Raw genomic sequence first — 20,561 nt, 5'->3', positions numbered from 1 at the left:
GACAATTCTGGCTCATGAAATCTGCCAAATATTTTGGGGGATAATATTTATCCTTGAACTTGTCAGGGTCTATGAGTGACACCCAGCCCACGAGCATATATGTCAGAACAATACCTGGGGTCTTTGCAATTACTACTTCTCTCCTGGGTACCCTGTTGTTACCTGGAAGCTCATAAAGAGTTAGAGAGGTTTCACCTGTTATAGCTGTGGGCCCAGCATGTTTTTTATATAGAGAATATATAGACTAAGAGTCCTGCTTTTAAAAAGACAGAGACTCAGACTTCATCCAATGAGAAACAAGCTAATTTCAGAGTTGAGGGGTCCCTTGTCACCCACTGGCTTTCAGGAATGCATGTTTCATGTGTTCAGAATGAGACATGTCCCTGCCAACACACTAGACTTGATTGCTGAAACCAGGTCAGTAGAAACCATTGAAGTTTATTGGCGGTCACAATGCTTACACTGTATGCAGCAAACACCCTTACAAGTCTATCCGCAACCTGATCACGCAAGAAAGGATTCACCACACAGTCGCCAGAGGAGAAGGAAAAAAAAAAAAATTAACAGGCTTGTTTCTGGGGGTAGAGGAGAAAAATAAAAATAAAACCTAATTGATGAGTGTCCCATGGGCGAGAGCTGAACTAGAGATGCGTACAACTAGCAGCAACAGTTGTGGAAAAAGTACAAGGCAAATAGCTTTCTCCGTTAATTTTCCTCTGTAGGTTAATTTTTTTTAATATTCAAAACATTTATTATGGTTTTCATTTTATAAAAATGTATATTTTTAAAGGGGTGGGAGAATGTTAAATACTTCATGCTAGGCAGACCTTGTTATTAAGAACCCCTCCACTGTAGTAACGTCCTCCAGTTCATACATTCACGAGTGCAGGGTACATATATAAATATCCACACGCACACATCCACACACACTGCCTCGAGGGCTGGGGAAGACTAAAAGTTATTGGCCACACGTGACTGGGCCTCTGGTGGACTCATCCAAATTGCTCGACAGGAGAGCCACTGGCTCAACTCCTTTTCTCTGGTCTCCACTTTGAACAGAGACCAAGAACCCTAAATTATAGAGTTACATCTGACTTTTAAAAGCAAGAGGCATATGTCTGAGGATGGGGGATCGGCAAAATGGGAAAGAGGATGAAGCTAAGAACACCAAACACTTTTAGCTGGAGTTGACGGTCACTGCAAGAGGCCATGGAACCGAGGGCGGCATCTAGGCTGACGGGGGAAGAGGGGTGGTGCTCCGCATGGCTTAGAGTTCCTAATAACAAGGGTAATATAGTAACAGGAAGTGATAATTTGGGGGCCAAGGGAAGGGCAATAAGAAAAAATATACATTTGGAATTTTTACTTTTTTTTTCTTTTTGCCTCTCTACACTGTGTCACTAAATATATCTCTGCACGTTCACACATCCTTGTCCAGTAAAGCTTCAGGCCACCAGAATACACATTTTTTCCTCACTCGCATACACAACCCCTCACATCAGCATTGGTGCACTAGACTCTGTAAAAATTTTTCAGTCACACTTTGTTTTTAAACTTGAGTCAATATAAACCTTGTTCAAAATGTTATGAAAAAATGTACATGTTTATACAAGGCAGGTTGTGGCAGGACACTGGGGGTTCTTTCCCCGTGGGTGGCCCCAGGAGGAGAGGGGCTGGAGACTCACACATTTGTGCCTCTATCTCCGTATCTCCTCCCACCACCCTTCCCACCCAATCCCCCAGGAACCAGCAGCGCCCTGCCCCCCGAGTGAGTGCACGCACACCCCTATTCCCTGGGGAAGAAGCTAGTTGACCTCTGCCATTTTCCCCATACCCCTGGAGGAGGGGGCCAGGATCAGCCAAGCCCTCTCCATTGTAATTGTTCGCCCCCTGGGTCAGACCAAAGGGGCACTGCTCTGTACAGGTAGAGTCCAAGGAGGTGTCAGCTCATCATATCATTGCTATTCACTCCATACGTGGAATTCTTCATCGAGTCGTTGACTTCTCGACGGAATGCCGACAGGTTCTGGGTGAACCTACAGAGAGGAGCATGTAAGTTGGGGGAGCAGAGTGGAAGGAAAAGGTCTTTGCCGAAAATGTTTCTAGCAAGCAAGTGGCTACTGAGAGGCAGAATGTTTGAAACAATAGGTTCTCAGGTCAGTTTATTTCAGTCCTAAAACTAAGGAGAAGCTGGGCTAGTTTTGCACCCCTTTCTCCCTGACAACTTCAAGGCAAGCTCAAGATCTGGTTAAATTCAGGGCTCTGAGGATCATTTCAGGCTCATGGCAGCACAAAAGGAATCTCAATCTCATCTCTGTCAGATAGGAAGTAACCCTCACGAGGTGAGGGCTTGACGAGAATGAGGCTGTCTCATGTCTTAATGCCAAGAGACCTGTGCTGTCCAGTATGGTAGCCATTAGTCACAGGTGGCTGTACAGCACTTGAAGTGCTCAGAGCAACTGAGGAACTGAATGCAATGAAAAGACATTTAAAATTCAGTTCCCCAACTGTACCTTAATTAATTTGAAGTTAAAAGCTCTATTTTAAATTAATTAAAATGAAAGAAAATTTAAAAAATCAATTTAGAAAAACCTGAATAAGTTCAGTTATTGGATAACTAAGTATGTCTAGAACAACTTACGTATGGGAGTCTACTTTGTCAACTGTAAATCTTAGGAAATCTAAATACAAATTAAGTATTTCCGATGAAAATTTAGCATCTGAATTGAGATGTCCTGTTAATTGTAAAATACGCAAGATCTTGAAGACTTAGCACAATAAAAAGAATGTTAAAATTCTCAGTTTAAAAATACTGATTACACATTAACATTATTTTAGACACATGGGTTAAATAAATAAAAGATATTAAAATGAATATTGTTTCTTTTTACAGCAACTAGAAAATTTAAAATTATTTTGTGGCTTGCTTTTCTATTGGGAAGCATTTCTTTTTAGACGGCCTCTAGAAGACTTTGAAGGAGTCTCCTATGTTTCAATGATCTGAAAACTAACAGTTGCCCAGGATTTCTTGGCAGAGCCTTCGACACTCACCTGTCTCTGTTTTTCGTTAGAAGGTTTCGCTCGATGCCTTCCATCAAGTTTTCAAAGCACAGATGCATAGCCTGCTGCTTCTCTGGTGGCTGGCTGTTCACGATACTGTTCCTTAGGTCAGAAAAATACTGCAGGGCAGAGAGAGAGAGAAGGTAAGGAGAGAAGAGGCAGAAAGGCTGACTAGCCCCTCATCACCTGAAGAACAGGAGTGTTCTAGAAGAAACAAAATTGGATACTTTTTTTAAGTTCATGCAAGCACCTGTAGGCTATCATTATCTTACTTAAAAATCTAGAATCTTAAAGTGATAAATGCTACGAGGGTCACCTGATGCAGATTCTTCTTTTGTAAGAATTTTTAGATTTATGTCTGTTTATGGCAGAACTGGAACTAGAATGTAGGCCTCAGGTGCTCGGATCTCCAGAGGCTTCTCTCCTTGTCACACTTCCTCATCCTTCCCCTTCTGTCTGAACTGCTATAGGTGCTCACTTCTAATGTTTAAGTGATTATGTTCTGTTCAGCGCATGAACAGGATATGCTCAGAAAATGGGCCACTTTCTCTCTCTCACCACTGTGGGGGTGTTTTTGTCTTTCCCACAGTGCCCTGGATACCAAGGAGCTGGTTCTCCTACCTTTTCATTAAGTAGTATCAAGCCGAGTAGGGGTCGGGACATAGACCACTGGTTCCTACAGTCTTCAAAGATGATGATATTCAGCACCGTTGACAGCATCTGGAAACAGAGAAGCGGAGGCAGTGACCTGGTGTGTGGCTACCCAAAACAGAACTACAGATCCCAGACAGAGTTTATTAGGCTTAAAGCCTTTTCTGAGTTCATGAAACTTCATTTAAATCTATTATAAGGTGAGTTACAAGATATTCCCTTTCCAGGGAATTGGTTTGATCATTCATTTAAAAATGGACCTTTCCAGTTAACTCTGGTTTTTGTGGGTAATGGGATCGGTCAAGTAAATGATTATAATAAGCAAAATCACCGTGCACTAAAGCTCTCAGGATCTTGTATCAGAAGAGAGAGATTTATAACATTTTGGGGATGTTCACGATTTCTTAAGAGAAAAACATAGATAAAGATGAGGTTGGTTAAAATATTATTGGCTAAAATCTTAAATTATTCCATTCTTTTTCCTTATCTATTTTTATCTGGTGTATTTCTGCAAATCTTATTTTTGAAAATATGTTGCATACAAATTAAATAATGGTAGGCATACGGTTTGATCTCCATGTGTGGTCAGTTATCTCCTTTTGTCATGTGCTCTTTTTTCTTTTTGTTAAACCGAGAGCTTTATTTGAAAGGTAGAACAACATGTACGTTTTTTGGCTGCACAGTGTGGCTTGCAGGGATCTTAGTCTCCCAGATCAGATCAGATCAGTTCAGTCGCTCAGTCGTGTCTGATTCTTTGCAACCCCGTGAATCGCAGCACGCCAGGCCTCCCTGTCCATCACCAACTCCCGGAGTTCACTCAGACTCACGTCCATCGAGTCAGTGATGCCATCCAGCCATCTCATTCTCTGTCGTTTCCTTCTCCTCCTGCACCCAATCCCTCCCAGCATCAGAGTCTTTTCCAATGAGTCAACTCTTCGCATGAGGTGGCCAAAGTACTGGAGTTTCAGCTTTAGCATCATTCCTTCCAAAGAAATCCCAGGGCTGATCTCCTTCAGAATGGTTGGATCTCCTTGCAGTCCAAGGGACTCTCAAACCCACGTCCTCAGCAGTGAATGCTTGGAGTCCTAACCACTGGACTGCCGGGAATTCCCTGTCCTACACTCTTCTATTCTGCAAGTGGCAGCACGAGTTTTACAGCTGGGTACTCATGAGCAAAGCCACTGCCATGGAAGGAGGACGGTGCTCATGGGACAGGCCCAAGGCACGGGGGCTGGTGTGACACTCAGAAGAAAAATTCAAAACCTGATTTTTTCGGATTTTCTATATCCACATTCAGTGATTTCTCAGCAAACTCAAAAATCTGCTGTCATTTTAAGGCATAAAATTCTCCTTGGCAGCATTAACCAGGTGAGATGTTGGTCAAGTTCATTATCTTGCTGGGCCTCCCCCTCTCAGAGAGGTTCTCTCTCCCATGCCACCTCCTGCCCCTCACACTCCTCACCTGCTGGATCATCTCTGGATGCTGCTGCATGATATGCAGGAAGCGGTCGCTCTCCTGGGTCAGGGGCGTCGTCCTCTTCTTGGTGCTGCGTGAAAGCTGCTTGAAGAGGTATGTCACGATGTGGTCCAGGCAGGAGCAGCAACCTGTGCATACCATGGTGTCTGGAAGAGAGCAGGGCAGGGATGGAACAGAGCAGGGGTACTGAGCTGCCACTGGCAATGCAGCTCAATGTGAGGTGCCAAGCTCAGACCCCTCAGAGGCACCTAGCTGGACTGGGGACGTGGCTGGTGTAGCCAAGACTACCAATGGGGATGCTGTCTGTTAACCTCTCACCCTCATCTTACAGCCGGGTTTAATGCCAAATCTGAAAATGAGCTCTTCATAATAGCTAATAATAGAAATACTACTGAAATTATTGACTTCATATGATGTGGATTTATGTCTTCTGCTTCATAAAAAGTAACAAATAGCTTATAGTAGAGCAAGTGCTTTTATCGTGTCAGATACTGTGCTAGGGACTTTATCTCTATTTTATCCTTTAGAGAACGCCAGGAGGTAGGTGTTCCATTTTACCAATGAGTAAACAGAAGTGTGTAGAGGTTCTGTGACTTGCCTTAAGGTCTAGTAACTGCAAGTAATTGGAAGAGCAATGATTAGAATCCAAGCACGCGACGTGAGCCTGTGCTCCGAGTTACCTGGGTGATGTCACTGAACCCAGCTTAGTACAGCCTATCGACACTACGGTTTGTTAAGAGTGGGATGCTGAAACATTCTTTTCTCTCTGGCATTTCTGGGGAAGTGTGTGGTGTAAAGCTGCAGGTGTCTGTGCATTTATAAAGGGGACATTGCAGTGCAGCCTGCAGACAGCACTGACTTGGTGAGGCTCAGACCACAGGCCTAAACGAGTAAACCATGCTGCTTCTGTGCAAGCCAAGGTTTTTCAAGAAGCTAAAAAACAGCCTTCTAAAGCAGGATCTGATACCTGGCTGGATGGTTCTAGATATGGTTATGCACCCTGCTAGGGGTAAGTGCATATCAAGGAAGTGGCACAGAAGTGTGGCTAACTCACCATGGCAGACAATTCAAAAGTCATTCTCTATGCATTTGCAATAAATTATGATCATTTTTTAGTTGACTTATGTTTTGCTCAGCTTAGTCTAAAAATGTATTTTATTCTCTGTACACATACACACCAACTAAGACAGGTGGCTGGCGGGCAGTGTGGTAACAAAATGGTTGACCAGAGCCAGGTGGAGTAGGATGAAAAGACTTACGGAGTACGCTGAGTAAAATGCCCCACTGCTTCCACTGCCCTAAGGCTAGGATCCAAGCACCCTGATCCAGCTGAAGGGCAGCCTCCATGACCTCCAGATCTGCCCTGCCTCCTCTCTCCCTCCAGCCTCGCCTCACTCCTCTCTTGCCATCTGGACTTCCTGGTTCTTCCTTGCCTTTGGGGGCTAGTACTTGCTGTTCCTGCTGCCAGGCTTCTTCCCCAATTCATCTGATGATGCCCGTTCAGCGCCTTGCAGGACACCCTCCTCAAGGCCAGGAATTCAGGTATTCTTCCGGGGTGCTCCTACACACTCTGTACTCACCCCACTGCTGTGCTTACACAGGTAAGGGCGGGAACAGGCAGTCATCTGTCTACAAGTCTATTTCATCTACCAGATGAAAAGCTCCCAAGGGACAGGGACTAATTACTAGGTCCTTAGTGCCTAGTCTGTAGGAGGGCATCAGTAAGTATGTGCTGGAGGAGAATGTTCTCAAGAGTTATATACTCTGGTGTGAGGGACAACTCCCCAAAGCAGTAATCCTATTGAGGCAAGATTCTCCCTTTTGCTTAGTGAGGTGGTAAAAGCCAATTGACCAGCCCACCCACCCACCCAGGTGCTTACCAAGTGCAGTAAGTCCTTCAGAAATGGAAGAGAGAATATACATGATGACATGAGGTTCCAGGCTTGCAATAAAGTTCATGTGGTCCTGGGTGAGGACTTCCAGTAGTGAATAGTAAGACTGGCTGAGCTTGGGGTAATCCTGTGGGAGAAGCAGGGTTAGAGTCAGAGGAGGTCATGGGTACCTCAGCACGTGTGAGCACGATCAGAAATAAACAGCTTAGTGCCCTTCAGATGGGAAGACAGAAGGGCCCAGTGGAGCTAGCTTCTAGTTCTTCAGAGAAACATTCAATCATGGCCTCAGCCAAAAAAAAAAAAAAAAAAGACTGACATGATGAGGGGCTCAGATTCGGTCAATGATGAAGCTCAGAGCTTACCAGGAGGTCGCTGTGGGGGATAGAGAGGAGCAGCTTGATGAAGGTCTGTAGAGCATTGTCCAGGGCATCATCCCCATAGAGACGGAAGACTCCAAAATTGACGTAGCTCCCGCTGAGAGCAGCCTTCAGCATGGAGAAACAGATGGAGATGCCCTTGAGCTTCAGTGCGTAGACCTGATCCTTCGGGACCTCTCCTAGTGTCAGGATGCGATTGCCTGAGTAGACAAGATACATTTATTCAATCACGTGGTAGCTGACAGTTTACACACCAACCCAACCTATTAGTCCAAAAGCCCTTGGCACCGGGTGGCGCTGTAACACGAGTGCATGAACAACACAGCATGCCTTGGCAGTGCTGTCCTGGATACTGCCAGGGCTGGCCTGAGACCCACACTGCGGAGTGTGGTGACTGGGCTAGAATTCACTTCCAGGGTTCTGCTCCTCTTAACTGCTTACCATACATTGTTATCATCTTGCTGGTTTCTCTGAAGAGTAAGATGCCATTGGGGGATGAGACATCAAACTGGAGTCGCTGGGATCTGAGCAAACACAGAGGAGATAAAAGTCAGAGATGTTGCTGGAAGACTTACTCTTGCCTGAGTACCTTAGGTGATACTTTTAGCCTGAAGACACAGACTACCTATCCTAATGTGAAATAACCAAGTTAATACAAGATAACCAGTGATGTAGCTTGTTGTATCTTGAAGAAAAACATGATACATTCAAGTTCTGCTGCTCAAACCAGAAACATTTAAAAGAAACAAGGGAAATGAAGCTGGAAATAAATTATTTTAAAAAATTCTCAATTTGATTTAAAGTATGGGTTCTAGCACAGTCATTGCTTGGTTGTACTCATTCACAGCCCTGCAGACTTTAATCTATTACATATTACCTCTCTAGATTCACTGGCAACTGCGGGCGGAGTACAAGCATCGTCCCTACTTCTGAAAAAAAGCTGTGAAGGGACTGAAAGCGCTACCTGGGGAGTCAAGCCGGGAAGGCAAACAACGTCATCAACCTGAGTTTTGCATTCCTGACTGCCCCCTAGGCCAGAGTTCTCCTCCTTGGCTTGCTCCTCTACTGCTTAATGAGGTCGCTGACCTCATGGCTGGTAAGGCCTCAGACCAACACGAGTCCTCTTGATTCTTCCTCCCCCACCCCCCGCCACAGAGAAGGTCAAGATCCGTCAAGATCTAGCTCTCCAATATGTCCTGAACCCACCCGCCTGCTGTGAGGTCCTTCTGCTTCCGCTCTTGCCCCTAGGGTCTCATTCTCCACGTGAAGCTAGAAGGACACCTTTAAATAATGTCAAGGAGATCATTTTAATCCCTGCTTAACATACTCCAGTAGCTTCCCACATATACTGAGAGTACACACCATGCTTCACTACTGCTGTACTGAGCTGCTGCTCGATGTGTCTGACTGGTCGCCCACCATGGTCTCCCCTCCTTCCCTAGGCTTCAGCCAGCAAGCTCATTCTGTCTCAGGACCACTGCAGTTCTTTTCTGTTTTGACTGCTTTTTCCCTCTCCTTGCAGGGAATACCAGAATGCTTCTGGTCCATCTATATTACTGTCTCTGAGAATCCTTCTCTTCTTCAGCTCCCTTGTTTTATTATCTTACTTTTGTCAAATGATCTTCCACACTTGTTTTACTGACTATTGTCCCTCCAGAATGTAACATCTAAGTGGGCGAGGTTTTGTCTGGCACGATCAGTATCAAAGTGCCTAACTGGCAAAGAGCAGATGTTCTTCAGGGTTTATTTTATAAGTAAGTCTTAACTATAAGCCTCACAGGTGGCTACAGCTTCTGTGACTATCACCCACTTCTTCACTAAGGTAGTTGTAAAAATGACTAATTCTCTCAGGTGTGCTGGTACAGATGCAAGGCAGATGCAGAGCTGAAGCTCTAGTGCAGTCAAGGTGCTGAAGTTGTCTTTTCTTTACGCCCCTAAATTGCTGGGCAAATCTAAAACGTAGTATTTTGGAAATCTTTCTTAATTTAAGATAAACCTTCACTGATTCAGCTGTCATCTGCCGAACAATGAACACATAATGGGACATATGTATACTTATGGCTGATCCGTTATAATTATCCTTCAATTAAAAATAAATAAATGAAAAAGAAATTTATAAATGAGACTCTTGGTCACACTTAAGAGTGGGTATCTTGAGACGCTTTTTAAAAAGTGACTTACTTCCTGCAAGCCGCTATGGGTTTGTGTGGGTGGGGACATCCTTCTTTCAAACAAACAAAAACAGAACACAGTCTATCAGAGGTTTTCAAAGTTTGACAGCAGTGAATCTTCGTACCCTCTATAATCTGCTGAAAACACTAGATAAAACAAACAACCGTAGGGCCCGCTCAGATGAAGGGCGGCGGGGCCTTTTGAGACTCTCCCTGCTTACCTGTTGTGGACCAGTTCAGCCATCAGCTTGAGCACAGGTGTAGTGCAAGCTGGGTCGTGGTACCACAGCTCAATGGCCCGCTGCAGGATGGGCATGTAGGAGGGGTAGCTGTAAATGAAAAGCTAAGGGAGAATTCTGAATCCAGAAAGGTACAGAAGTTCTCAGCACTGGTCAGGCACGAACTGCCAAATTACAGTTCTCTGATCCCCTGTCTCCTGCTTGCTAATCTTAGCGTCTTTCTCAACAGAAGGTTCTAGAGCAACTGTGTGTCCTTTACCTTTTAACGGGCATCTAAAGACACACTTTAACTTACATAATGCCTTTCTTCTGAGAAGCACAATGCATTTCATCCTGTTATCTGTCCTCTTACCACTTCTGTGGGGTGACAGGGAAGCATAACTGTACATAACTTTGAGGAAACGGAGGCACTTAGATGTTAAGTGCTTTGTTACAGATTATGAAGTTAGTAAGGTTAGCCTTTCTAACTCCTAGAACAGCTGTCTTATTTATTAGTAGATTGAAAAGTCTCTTTTCTCAGTGTAGCAAAATTCACATGCAAGAATTCCAAAGGGATTTATAACTGGGACCCCAAACAGAAACTGAGGAGCCCCACCTCACTCATTCCTCAATCTCAATGACCAGGCAGCTTCACATTATTAGATCACTGAGGAATGAGAACTCGAAAGATATGGCTGCCTTCTGGGTAACTCTCCACCTTCTCAGCCTCACAATTCATTCCTCCCACCTTCTCCAGTGACTCCATCACCCATTCACCCTCCAGGTAAAGCTTGTGGAGGTGCACGCCTAGCTTTGAGTTAGGATACATCCATTCGAACAGCATCATGAAGCTGGTCTTGGCATTGAAGGCGAAAGCTATCCCTCTCAGGTCTCTTACGAGGCCAACTAGAGTTCGCTGTGGTAGAAGGCAAAAATATGTTAAGACGGAAGAAACACCAAACCTATCACCACCCGATGGGAATTTCATCTTCCTTCTCCCATCATTCAACAAATATTCCTTCGCAAGTATTCTGACTCGATCTCTCCCATACTAGAGAGAGAAATGCAATCTCTTCTCTTGAAAAAACTAGTTTTGGATGCTTTTTATATCCAGAGAAAGGGATAGTTTCCTGGCCCATCATAGCAAAAACAGAGGATGATAAGATTTTAAGACATTAATGTGATAAATTGTATGTAAAAAATGGAAAAGCAAAAAAGCTTATTCAAGAAAAGGTGGGGGAGAAAAAAGCAAAAAAAGCACATACAAGAAGACGGAGAAGAGTCATATCCCTAAAGGTCTGGTACCACATCTAGTTACAAAGGGGTCAGTACCACAGGAATGCAAATGCAGACCCTGCCAGGAGCAAGACAGAAGTCTGCAAGACTATTTGCCTTTTGGTTGGGTTATCTAGAAAGAAGACTGATGGATCTTGGATCTATAAAGTACTAATACTATGCCTTTACAGAATAAGAGCCTGTGACCCAATTACAGTCCTGCCGTAGGCAGCAAGAGGCCAGGGTTAGGACACCAAGATTCCAAATCCAAAGCACTCTTTCTGAACAGAATATTGACTAGTGGGCCCTGAAGAGCAATGAAACCACTTTCCAAAAGCTAACAGCCATGAGTAGGCACACTGAGTATCCTGATTCGTTTGTAAAAAATGTCTGCATTTTTGCTAATGGTCTGCTTACAGCTCTATTCCTAAACTGATACCATAAGCTCAACTTTAAGTCTAAGACATGGGCTTGTTACATGAGACATGACAAAGATATAGTGATGGTTGTAGTTCATGGCCAAGGTGGTTGTTTCATTAATTTTACTTGTTTTGTACAGAACTAATGTGACGGGGAAGGGGCTGCTATCCCTCAGTTATCCTTGATAGTAGTACCCATCTCAGACCCCAGTACACCAGAGTAAAGACGAGAGAGTCTGGTAACTGGCGTTGCTCTCTGACTTCCTTGTTAATTTGAAGAGAGAACACCAAGAGGCTTTCTAGAGATGAAAAAGGAGAATTTTATAATGTCAGGTAAAGTATGGCATTTTAGAGGGCAGTATCACTGGGCTATTTGGTGGCTCTAAAACTCAGTATTAGTGCCATGAACACTACAGAAAAGTCCTACAAATATTAATAGTCCATTGTTTCTGGTTTTGGTACAGAGATCTATAGGTAAAGAGAGCAGGTGTGCAAGAAACAAGAAGAGGAGGAAAGCAAAAAAAAAAGATGGCTATTCTGACAGCTAGAAATCAATAACTGAAGGTAACTTTAAAATTCCATTTATATGGAAATTTACAAACCCTTCTAAATGACTCATGCGTCAAAGACGAAATCTTAATGGAAATAAAATGCAAAAAGCTGAATGATAATGAAAGATGCTATATATCATAGCTTGTGGATTCTGGAGACCCGTTTCAAAACAATGTGAAAACTTACTGCTACTAAACCACTTAAAAATGGCTGAGATGTTAAGTTTTATGTTTTTTTTTTTTTTTTACACTAATTAAAAAAACAAAACAAAACAACATTTATGAAATAATACACCTAAAGAGACATTTATAGTTTTAAATGACCGTATTAGGAAAGAAGAGCTTGAAAAGTGAAGTGGCAACCACAGAAAAGATTCAAGTAAAAGGTATAAAGATAAAGATTAAGAGCAGAAATGAATGAAATAGAAAACAGATAAAACAGAAATAAAACAAAGAAAATGAAAAAAGAAAGAATTCTTTTGTGTGCTGTGAGCAGACTAATAAACTAACAAATCTCTCGCAAGACATCTAGAAAAACGAAAGAAAGCACTAATAAGCAGTATTAAAAATGAAAAGGAGACATGACCAAATATACTTCAGAGATTAAAAAGGCAATGAGAAAACATGTTAATATTATGCTAACACATGTGAAAACTTAAAGATAAAAAATCCTAAGAACTGTTTAAGAACATAAACACTTAAGAGTTTATAAACTTATGTTCGTTCTTCTATTTAAAAATCCCAGGAATCCAAGAGACTGAGTAAAAAGCTGTATCAGTAGAAAATCTACAGATAAAACACTATTTTCTGCAGTGCTATCCAATCCAGTCTCTCTCAGGGACTAGCCCTCAACCAGAAGCTGATCAATCAGTGTGTGAAGGACTTACCTTTGCCTCCTGTTCGTTGAAACTGTTAGTGCTAAACATCTGGGCCACAGCCTCAAACGCCGCTGTGAGCGGCAGCATGAACTGCTCATACTGGTCTTCATCCTCTCCTGTAAGGAAAATAACCCCGGCTGTGACCCCAATACAAAACGTGCAAGGCTGTGGTATGTGTGAAAAGTAAGTTGCTATAAAGGAAGTACAGATCCAGGGATAATTCAGAGCAGTCTCTTGATTATCCCAGTAGGTACTAGTAGTAATTTCAGAATAAAATTATGTACAGAGATAATTTTTTAAACTAGAAAAATCATCACAGCAGAAATCATCTAACTCAGGAATGCCCCAATGAGGTTCAATATCAAAGATTCTGATGAGAAATGACCGAGTCTGGTGTATGAGAACTAGATGAGACCTGAACCTGAATTAGGCATACGTGGAGGAGTTTATTACCCCCCTCCCTTTTTAAGTAATTCTTCATAAACACAGAAGGTTTTACCTTGTAAGTCTAGTAGGAGGAATAAACCTAAACAGCTAAAAATTGTGATACTATTAAGCTTCAGGTTGTAAGCTGAGCCCAAACTGCTAATATCACAACCAGAACCAGAAAGATACATAAGCTCTCCTGGTACGTCTGTGCCAGGGAAGCGGGTGCTGAGGAATACTGGCCGTCTCAGGTGGGCTGCACCCCAATGTGGCAGGAGGGATTATCTGGCCAATGAGATGCATTTAGGAATCTCAATTCTCAATTCCCTTATCTTACAGATGAGAATCATGAATAGAATTTTAAAACCTATCAGATGAAAACTTCAGACACATACTGTAATTTTCTTCCAGTTACAGGGATCATGATACCACAATCTGTTGTTGGTGAAATCAAACTGTAATTTCAGACATTTTTGAAACAACAGCAAAGACTTCTCCCAACATTTAGTTTTCTATCCTCGCGTAAAAATTGAGAACAATGCCAAATTACTTCACTAGCCACTAGGGTTTATTGCAGTACCTAAATCCACCATGAGGAGACGCCCAAGTGCTGTGTAGAAGGTAGTTCGACACCGCATGTCTGTCAGGTTGGACTGATTGTTAATACCCAAGAATGAAAAGTGCTCGCTCTATTGAAAAAAAGAAAACAAGTTACAAAAATAAAAACACAGGGTTAGAAGCGGAATGCAAGCCAGTAATTTTAGAATTACTGAGCCCTTTCAAGTTAATGGCCATATCATCATTCCTTAATGGTAAATGAGGAGTATTAAAAAAATTTTTTTTTAAACTGTTACTGTTACCTACAACTAAGTTATTTTAGTAACAGTAATAGTTGGTGCTGTTGCTGCTAAGTCGCTTCAGTCGTGTCCGACTCTGCGACCCCATAGACGGCAGCCCACCAGGCTCCCCTGTCCCTGGGATTCTCCAGGCAAGAACACTGGAGTGGGTTGCCATTTCCTTCTCCAATGCATGAAAGTGAAAAGTGAAAGTGAAGTCACTCAGTCATGTCTGACTCTTAGCGACCCCATGGACTGTAGCCTACCAGACTCCTCCGCTCATGGGATTTTCCAGGCAAGAGTACTGGAGTGGGTTGCCATTGCCTTCTCCAATAGTCGGTGACTTCACCATAACTCAGATTATCTGGATCCCAAAGAGTAGCTCTGATGACAGTTAAGCATCATCTGGCAGTATGAAGGCAGTGTGAGGGACTGAGCACCAAGGAGCTCAATGTGAACATGTCCACTGCTGAGAGTATATGGGAGGGGAGGTGGCTGGAGAGCAGGACCAGGAAAGGGGCTCAACCACTCACCGTGTGATTGTTCAGCATGAACTGTACCGCACTCAGCTTCACTAGCTTCCTTACACTACTGTATGTAAGGAGGAAGAGGGTCAAGGAAAGTGTGATGCAAAGTAAGAACCTCTGCTGCAGAATGGGCACCTTCTAGGTGAGAGCAGTTTCTTCCTGTACTATGAATCCCATGCCTGGATAGTCTATTTGTCTTAACCATTTGAATATGACACTGCCAAATTGGGGAAAAAGGAATTCTCTTCTAAACAGCATTTTAACTGACAGATCAAAGAATACCCATCTCGAAGTCTATGTGTAAGAAAATAGCTAAAACCCAGCAGTTTCCCTCAAGAATCATGATATCCTAGAGTAGCTTTTCTCAACGGGGCTTCTGAAAGAGAATTAAGCGCTAAAGCCTGTGTACAGCACCCACTGTAGGTGTGAATAAACCTCTCTCCTATGCATTTAGAATGAGACTAGCTCTGTATGACAAAAGCCATCCAAGTAATTTTTATAGGGTTTACTTCTCTTGTAGACCCCTGGTGTGATAAGCTGTTTTGGAGCAATTCAACCTTTATAGTAGACTGAATCCAAGTCAAGAGGGTGTGTAGCCACTACTTTTACTGCAAAGTTTATGATCAGGCTGCTTCTACCTATAAGCTGATAGAAAAATCCAGAAGGACTTTACTGCCACCTATGCTAAAACCTTGGCTTCAAAGAGTGTGTACCTATCAGAAAGACCTGTTGGGGATTTCTAGATCTCAGAGATAGCCAGGAATAAATCTTTGGGAGACTATTTCAGAGGAGCTTGGTGGGCTACAGTCCATGAGGTCACAAAAGACTATGACACAACTAAACGACTTAACAACAACAGACGATTAGTTTGTCGGCTGGCTCACTTTTAAGGTCTGGAATTAGTCCTGGATTGTACGTGGGCATTGCCTTTGGTTCTGAGGAGAATGGAAAATACTTAAATATTTGTGTGCGCTAAATTGCTTCAGTTACTCTTTGCAACCCTATGGACTGTAGTCTGCCAGGCTTCTCTGTTCATGGGATTCTCCAGGCAAGAATACTGGAGTGGGCTGCCATGTCCTCCTCCAGGGGATCTTCCCAACCCAGGGATCAAACCTGCATCTCCTCCATCAGTAGGCGGGTTCTTTACCACTAGTACCACCTGGCAAGCCCATACTTAGGTTTACATAAAGCTAAATTAAGGTAGAAATGGAAGAGGCCCTGATTTCTCAGACTGTGTAACACCATGGTCCCTGTTTCACCCAGAAGCCAGCTTAGAAAAGGATATCCAATGGAGAGGTCATTGAGAAGCTGTAGTGTCTTGGAGGTGATTGGTTCACAACGGCCCCAGTACTTCAGGTTGGTGATGCTGGAGGACAAAAAGAAAAGAAAAAGCAGGAGACACTTTTGATATGCCTGGTGTTCTGGAGAGTTGGGAGAAGAAGAAAATCATCCATCACGAGTCACCACACACCTGCATCACCAATTCACAGACATCACAACCACAAAAAATGGGTATAAAATCTCCGTACTTACATTTGGTTGACTAGAAAAATTATCCTTCAGATAATCTTCACTACTTGGTTCCAAAGCTACACTGGCCCATACCCAGGCCCTTGGAATTCTGGGGCACTCCAGGGCTGATTTCTGCAGCAAGGGCAAGAGATTTCTGCGGCAGTGATAACATGCAGACGTATGCAATTCTGCAACTGCACCATCCACTGTCAGCTGCAGAATTCTAGTAGCCCTTGCTTCTGGATTCTTGGCTGGCAGAGTCCTTTAGACCCCCTTTGTTTTTTTCATCTTAAGTGATTAACCAGCTCACAGATACGAGTGTTTAGGTCCAGGATGGTTGGAAGGAGGCAAAATGGCGCACTGCACACAGCCCTGGGTGATATATTTATTTGGCTACTACTGTGTGCATTGATAAATTGAGCTCTTAAAAAAGGGCGAAATGTAAACAAAGCGGCATAACTTAAAAAAAAAAATAAATAAAAGAACCAAAAAGGGCCAATCAGGAGCTCCAACTTTGAAGATAATTCATATAACAGCACTTGATTTTTGCGATTCAAGACTCTGAAAGGGTGTGATGGTTCCTGAGAGGAGTAAGCCCATTTCAATTAGAGTGGGGCTCCCCTCCTGGGGGCACACCTAGTAGCAATCAGATTCAGAAAACGAAAGCCGGATCGGGGCCTCTGGGCAGGAGGGTGACCTGGTGAGAGGCTGGGGAGGAAGGTCTATTTTGCTAATGTCACAACAGGTTCACCCCAACAGGTTCCCCGTGATTCCAGAGGCTGCCGATGAGATTCCATATGGACAAAATGAAATCCTTGCCTGTTCAAGCCTGGAATGCTCTGGGGCCGGGCCGTATCTCTAAGCACAGCTTGTCACACACTCAAATGCACAAGTTTCTGACGCAAACGATCAATGCTGGAATACCAAGGCACTGGCAGCACAATGCCAAGACCACATTTTACAGTTGCAACAGGACTGCAAGGGGCTCTTGCTGAGGGCGAGCCAGAACACTTACATTTTTCCTATGAAGACACTGAGGACCATGGTCTCGTCATTCAGGCCCAGAACCTCTGAGAGTCGGCGGTACAGCTGGTGGTGTGTTTGGGGAAGAGAAAGTAACCAGAAAATACAGATAAGAAAAACCATATCCCAATACTGTTTCTGTCTTCATGCAGGAGGTTAAAACCATAAGAAGAATATGAACAACAATCCTGGGGAAGTCTTTACTGACGGAATGAACTAGTTTCTGAGTACTACTAAATACTGGGTACATGTTATTTTCAATCCTAAAATGATAAAAAGACTGTCAAAACCTTCTGCTGTTTTGAACATCCAATTCATGTACATAGGGACTAAGAATGCCAATTTAGGGGAGACCAATGGATGTTGTGACTGGTCATTTATTAAGCACATGAAGACTGAATGCGAAGCAGAGAGGAGAATCTAGCTGACTTCTACTCTTTCATGAGTCTTTGAGGAGTCTTTCTGAAATTCTGCAGACCAAGAGGAACTATTTGGATTATTCTGATAATGGAGACTATATCTAAACTGTTAACAGCCATTTCTTTTACTCAGAAACTCCACAAGCAGAAGTGAGCACTAAATGGAGCCAACTCAGAGTCTGTTACCTTAGAGGATTTCTGCACCTGGTCCCCAATGTAGATCTTACGAAATTGTTCAAAAAAGCTCAGCATGGCCAATTCTAGTTTCTCGTTACCCGCCTGAGCCAAGCGAGAGTCTGTTAGGTTCATCAGCTGGAGCACCCTGGAGGAGGAAAAGCAATGATTCTCTCAACAGCAGGATATCCTGGTCACCACAGAAAACCAACCTCTCTGAAACAGGCACACGCCCCCTCCCCTCACCCATCATCCTATTGGAAAGGCCTTCTCTGCAGGCTCTAAGCTCCACTAGGGAACAAAATTCTCCCCTTCTGCGCCTCAGGAACCACAGCCAAGGAATATGAATGACTAGATATTTAAAACTTCCAGTCCCCTGAGATTCTATAGATGGAGGCAGAACTCTTAACTGCTTAAAAACAGTGGGGAAAAATACTAGTACTAGGGTAATGGTCATCCCTGAAACTTCCGTGAGAACTCAAGTACAGCAGTTTTATTTTCTTAGCCCCAGTTCCACAGCTATAAAATGAGGGTGACAGGACTAAGCCAGTGGCTCTCAATCTTTTTTCTCACGGAGCCATAAAAGGAAAGGAGACAAGTGAAGGACGATGCCCACAGGCAGGGAACACTTCCAGGGACCAAGAGCTGATATGCTACCTGTGACTTCATCCCTTTCACCTGCACCCATTCCCCCAAAAGAAAGCATATTGGAATGCAAGTGAGTGGATGCTGGGTGAGTAAGAATGATGTTATTACAAGTGAGTCATCTGACATTTTGATAATGTGAAAATAGGTAACAAACTATTCAACATTTTGTGACATCATGAGTGCACTGGACTCAGTCACTGTTCTGGAACACTCAAGTTGAGAACCAGTATACAAGAAATTGTCTAAACTCAATTTATATTATGACACACACACAGTATTACACAAGGCTACAGAATCAGAAAGGTATTGGATTTCATCCTTATTAATCTTTGTTCAGTTAGGGCAGATGAGCATCTGATAAATAAGGTGGGGGTAGAAAGAGGCAAATGGGGATTTTCAGCATAAGAATAAAAATTATGGACTGAAATGTCTAGGGACCAATATGTCTAAGGAGAGCATCTGAAACTTTAGAACCCTTCAGGGTAGCAGTTCCTTGCAAGGTCACAAACCACATTCATAAAAATTGTTGTTATTTAGTTGCTCAGTCGTGTCTGACTCTTTATCAACCCCATGGACTATAGCCCGCCAGGATCCCCTGTCCATGGGATTTCCCAAGCAAGAATACTGGAATGGCTTGCCACTTCCTCCTGCAGGGGATCCTCTCCACCCAAGTCTCCTGCTTGGGAGGTGGATTCTCTACAGTCAGTCACCTGGAAAGCCCTTCATAAAAATACTAAAACATTATTTGCCCTTTCACTTGCATTCTCACAGGAGGGTGCAGTGGGGTTTTTCCAGAGGCTATAAGCCGTGTGATATCACTACAGTCTGAATGCAGAAGAGAGAAGAATCCAGCTGACTTTTACTGTGCCAGACATTAAAACAAAGCTACTCTTCTCATTCATTTCTTCTGAAAAATATAGTTAAATATTGATAGATATAGCTCACATGAACAAGTTCTTTGAGGACCTCTATACTTTTTAAGATGGTAAAGAGTCCTAAAGAAAAAGGTCTGAGAATCTCTGCTGCAGAGGTTTAAAAAGATTTTTAAAAATCCTGTCTTTTTATTTCAACGGTAAGTAGACTTTCAGAAATCACTAAATGCTCATTTACAGGTTTTTAGTAAGATGAGAATCACACAGACACAAAATAACTTGAAATCCTATAGATGGAAAAGGGTATGTCAAAACATCTGAAAAGCTGTAGAAATTCTGTAATTCATCTTTAGGGATATTTGAAGACCCAAAGTTTCCTATTAGACTTCCTATTAGACTATTAGGCAAGGCAAAAGCAGTCCACGTTTTCATTAACTCTCAGATATTGCACTTAACAGAACTAAAAGCTACTCTCCACTCTGTATCCTACTTATACTCTTAATTCTATATCCACAATTTATTTTCTAGCTGAATTACTGCAGACGGTTTTTTAGTAAAGATTGTAGGCATGGCTGTTGCTGTTTTTATAAAAACTTTAGAATCTGGACCTGTAACAGTTTTTCATTTTCACCGGCAATCAGCTTCATAAAATTATACTTTGTAAATGGGAAGAAAAGCACTAACAGAAGCATATCAAATTCCCATGGTCTCAGGACCCAAAAGGGGGTGGGAGGGTCAGAGCAGTGAAACGGGATGCCTCCGTGCGAGCACTTACCGACAGACAAGCTCGCCGTCCATAGCATCCTGCTCATCAGTGCTGGCAAAAGAGACCCGGCCACCAATCACTGCACCGATGATGTAAACCAGCCACGTCAGCCTTCCTGCAACAGGAAGAAGGCCCATTAGTGTCACCTTCTGTCATCACTGCAAGAAGAAATTCCTCACTGTGAGGTTCATTTCTTACTCTGAACTCCCTTAATCTTAAGAAAGCGAAAAGGCCCTGAAGTCAGACTGTTCCTTCAGAGAACAGCTACTCCTCTGCTTTAGTAAGGGTGATACCAAGGGCGAAACTCAGTATAACCAAGGCTCCCCTATCAGACAGGGTCATTAGTTTTAGAATGCAGTAGTTCCTTAAACACATCCACTACAGATACG

At 43.1% G+C, this 20,561-nt stretch overlaps 1 protein-coding gene across 2 annotated transcripts in view; it reads right to left on the bottom strand.

The window, feature by feature from the left end:
• Positions 1–418: 418 nt before the first annotated feature.
• The window catches only part of XPO7 (exportin 7), a 36,414-nt gene continuing 16,271 nt past the window's right edge, over positions 419–20,561 (bottom strand). For both annotated transcript variants that reach the window (XM_070794857.1, XM_070794858.1), the window contains exons 13-28: positions 20,182–20,287; positions 17,899–18,034; positions 17,286–17,359; positions 16,044–16,124; positions 14,765–14,828; positions 13,976–14,084; positions 12,979–13,085; positions 10,674–10,762; positions 9,850–9,957; positions 7,899–7,981; positions 7,443–7,657; positions 7,069–7,207; positions 5,174–5,334; positions 3,682–3,780; positions 3,052–3,179; positions 419–2,036 (exon numbers count right to left, since the gene is read on the bottom strand). In XM_070794857.1, coding sequence (XP_070650958.1) covers positions 1,943–2,036; positions 3,052–3,179; positions 3,682–3,780; positions 5,174–5,334; positions 7,069–7,207; positions 7,443–7,657; positions 7,899–7,981; positions 9,850–9,957; positions 10,674–10,762; positions 12,979–13,085; positions 13,976–14,084; positions 14,765–14,828; positions 16,044–16,124; positions 17,286–17,359; positions 17,899–18,034; positions 20,182–20,287 — 1,793 coding nt within the window. In that variant the 3' untranslated portion in view covers positions 419–1,942. The remainder of the gene's footprint in view (positions 2,037–3,051; positions 3,180–3,681; positions 3,781–5,173; positions 5,335–7,068; positions 7,208–7,442; positions 7,658–7,898; positions 7,982–9,849; positions 9,958–10,673; positions 10,763–12,978; positions 13,086–13,975; positions 14,085–14,764; positions 14,829–16,043; positions 16,125–17,285; positions 17,360–17,898; positions 18,035–20,181; positions 20,288–20,561) is intronic.

The sequence above is a fragment of the Bos indicus genome, chromosome 8 (genome assembly GCF_029378745.1).
Source record: "Bos indicus isolate NIAB-ARS_2022 breed Sahiwal x Tharparkar chromosome 8, NIAB-ARS_B.indTharparkar_mat_pri_1.0, whole genome shotgun sequence".
NCBI lineage: Eukaryota > Metazoa > Chordata > Mammalia > Artiodactyla > Bovidae > Bos > Bos indicus.
The sequence above is the reverse complement of the archived record's forward strand: the minus strand, read 5'-3'. Positions and strand labels throughout refer to the sequence as shown.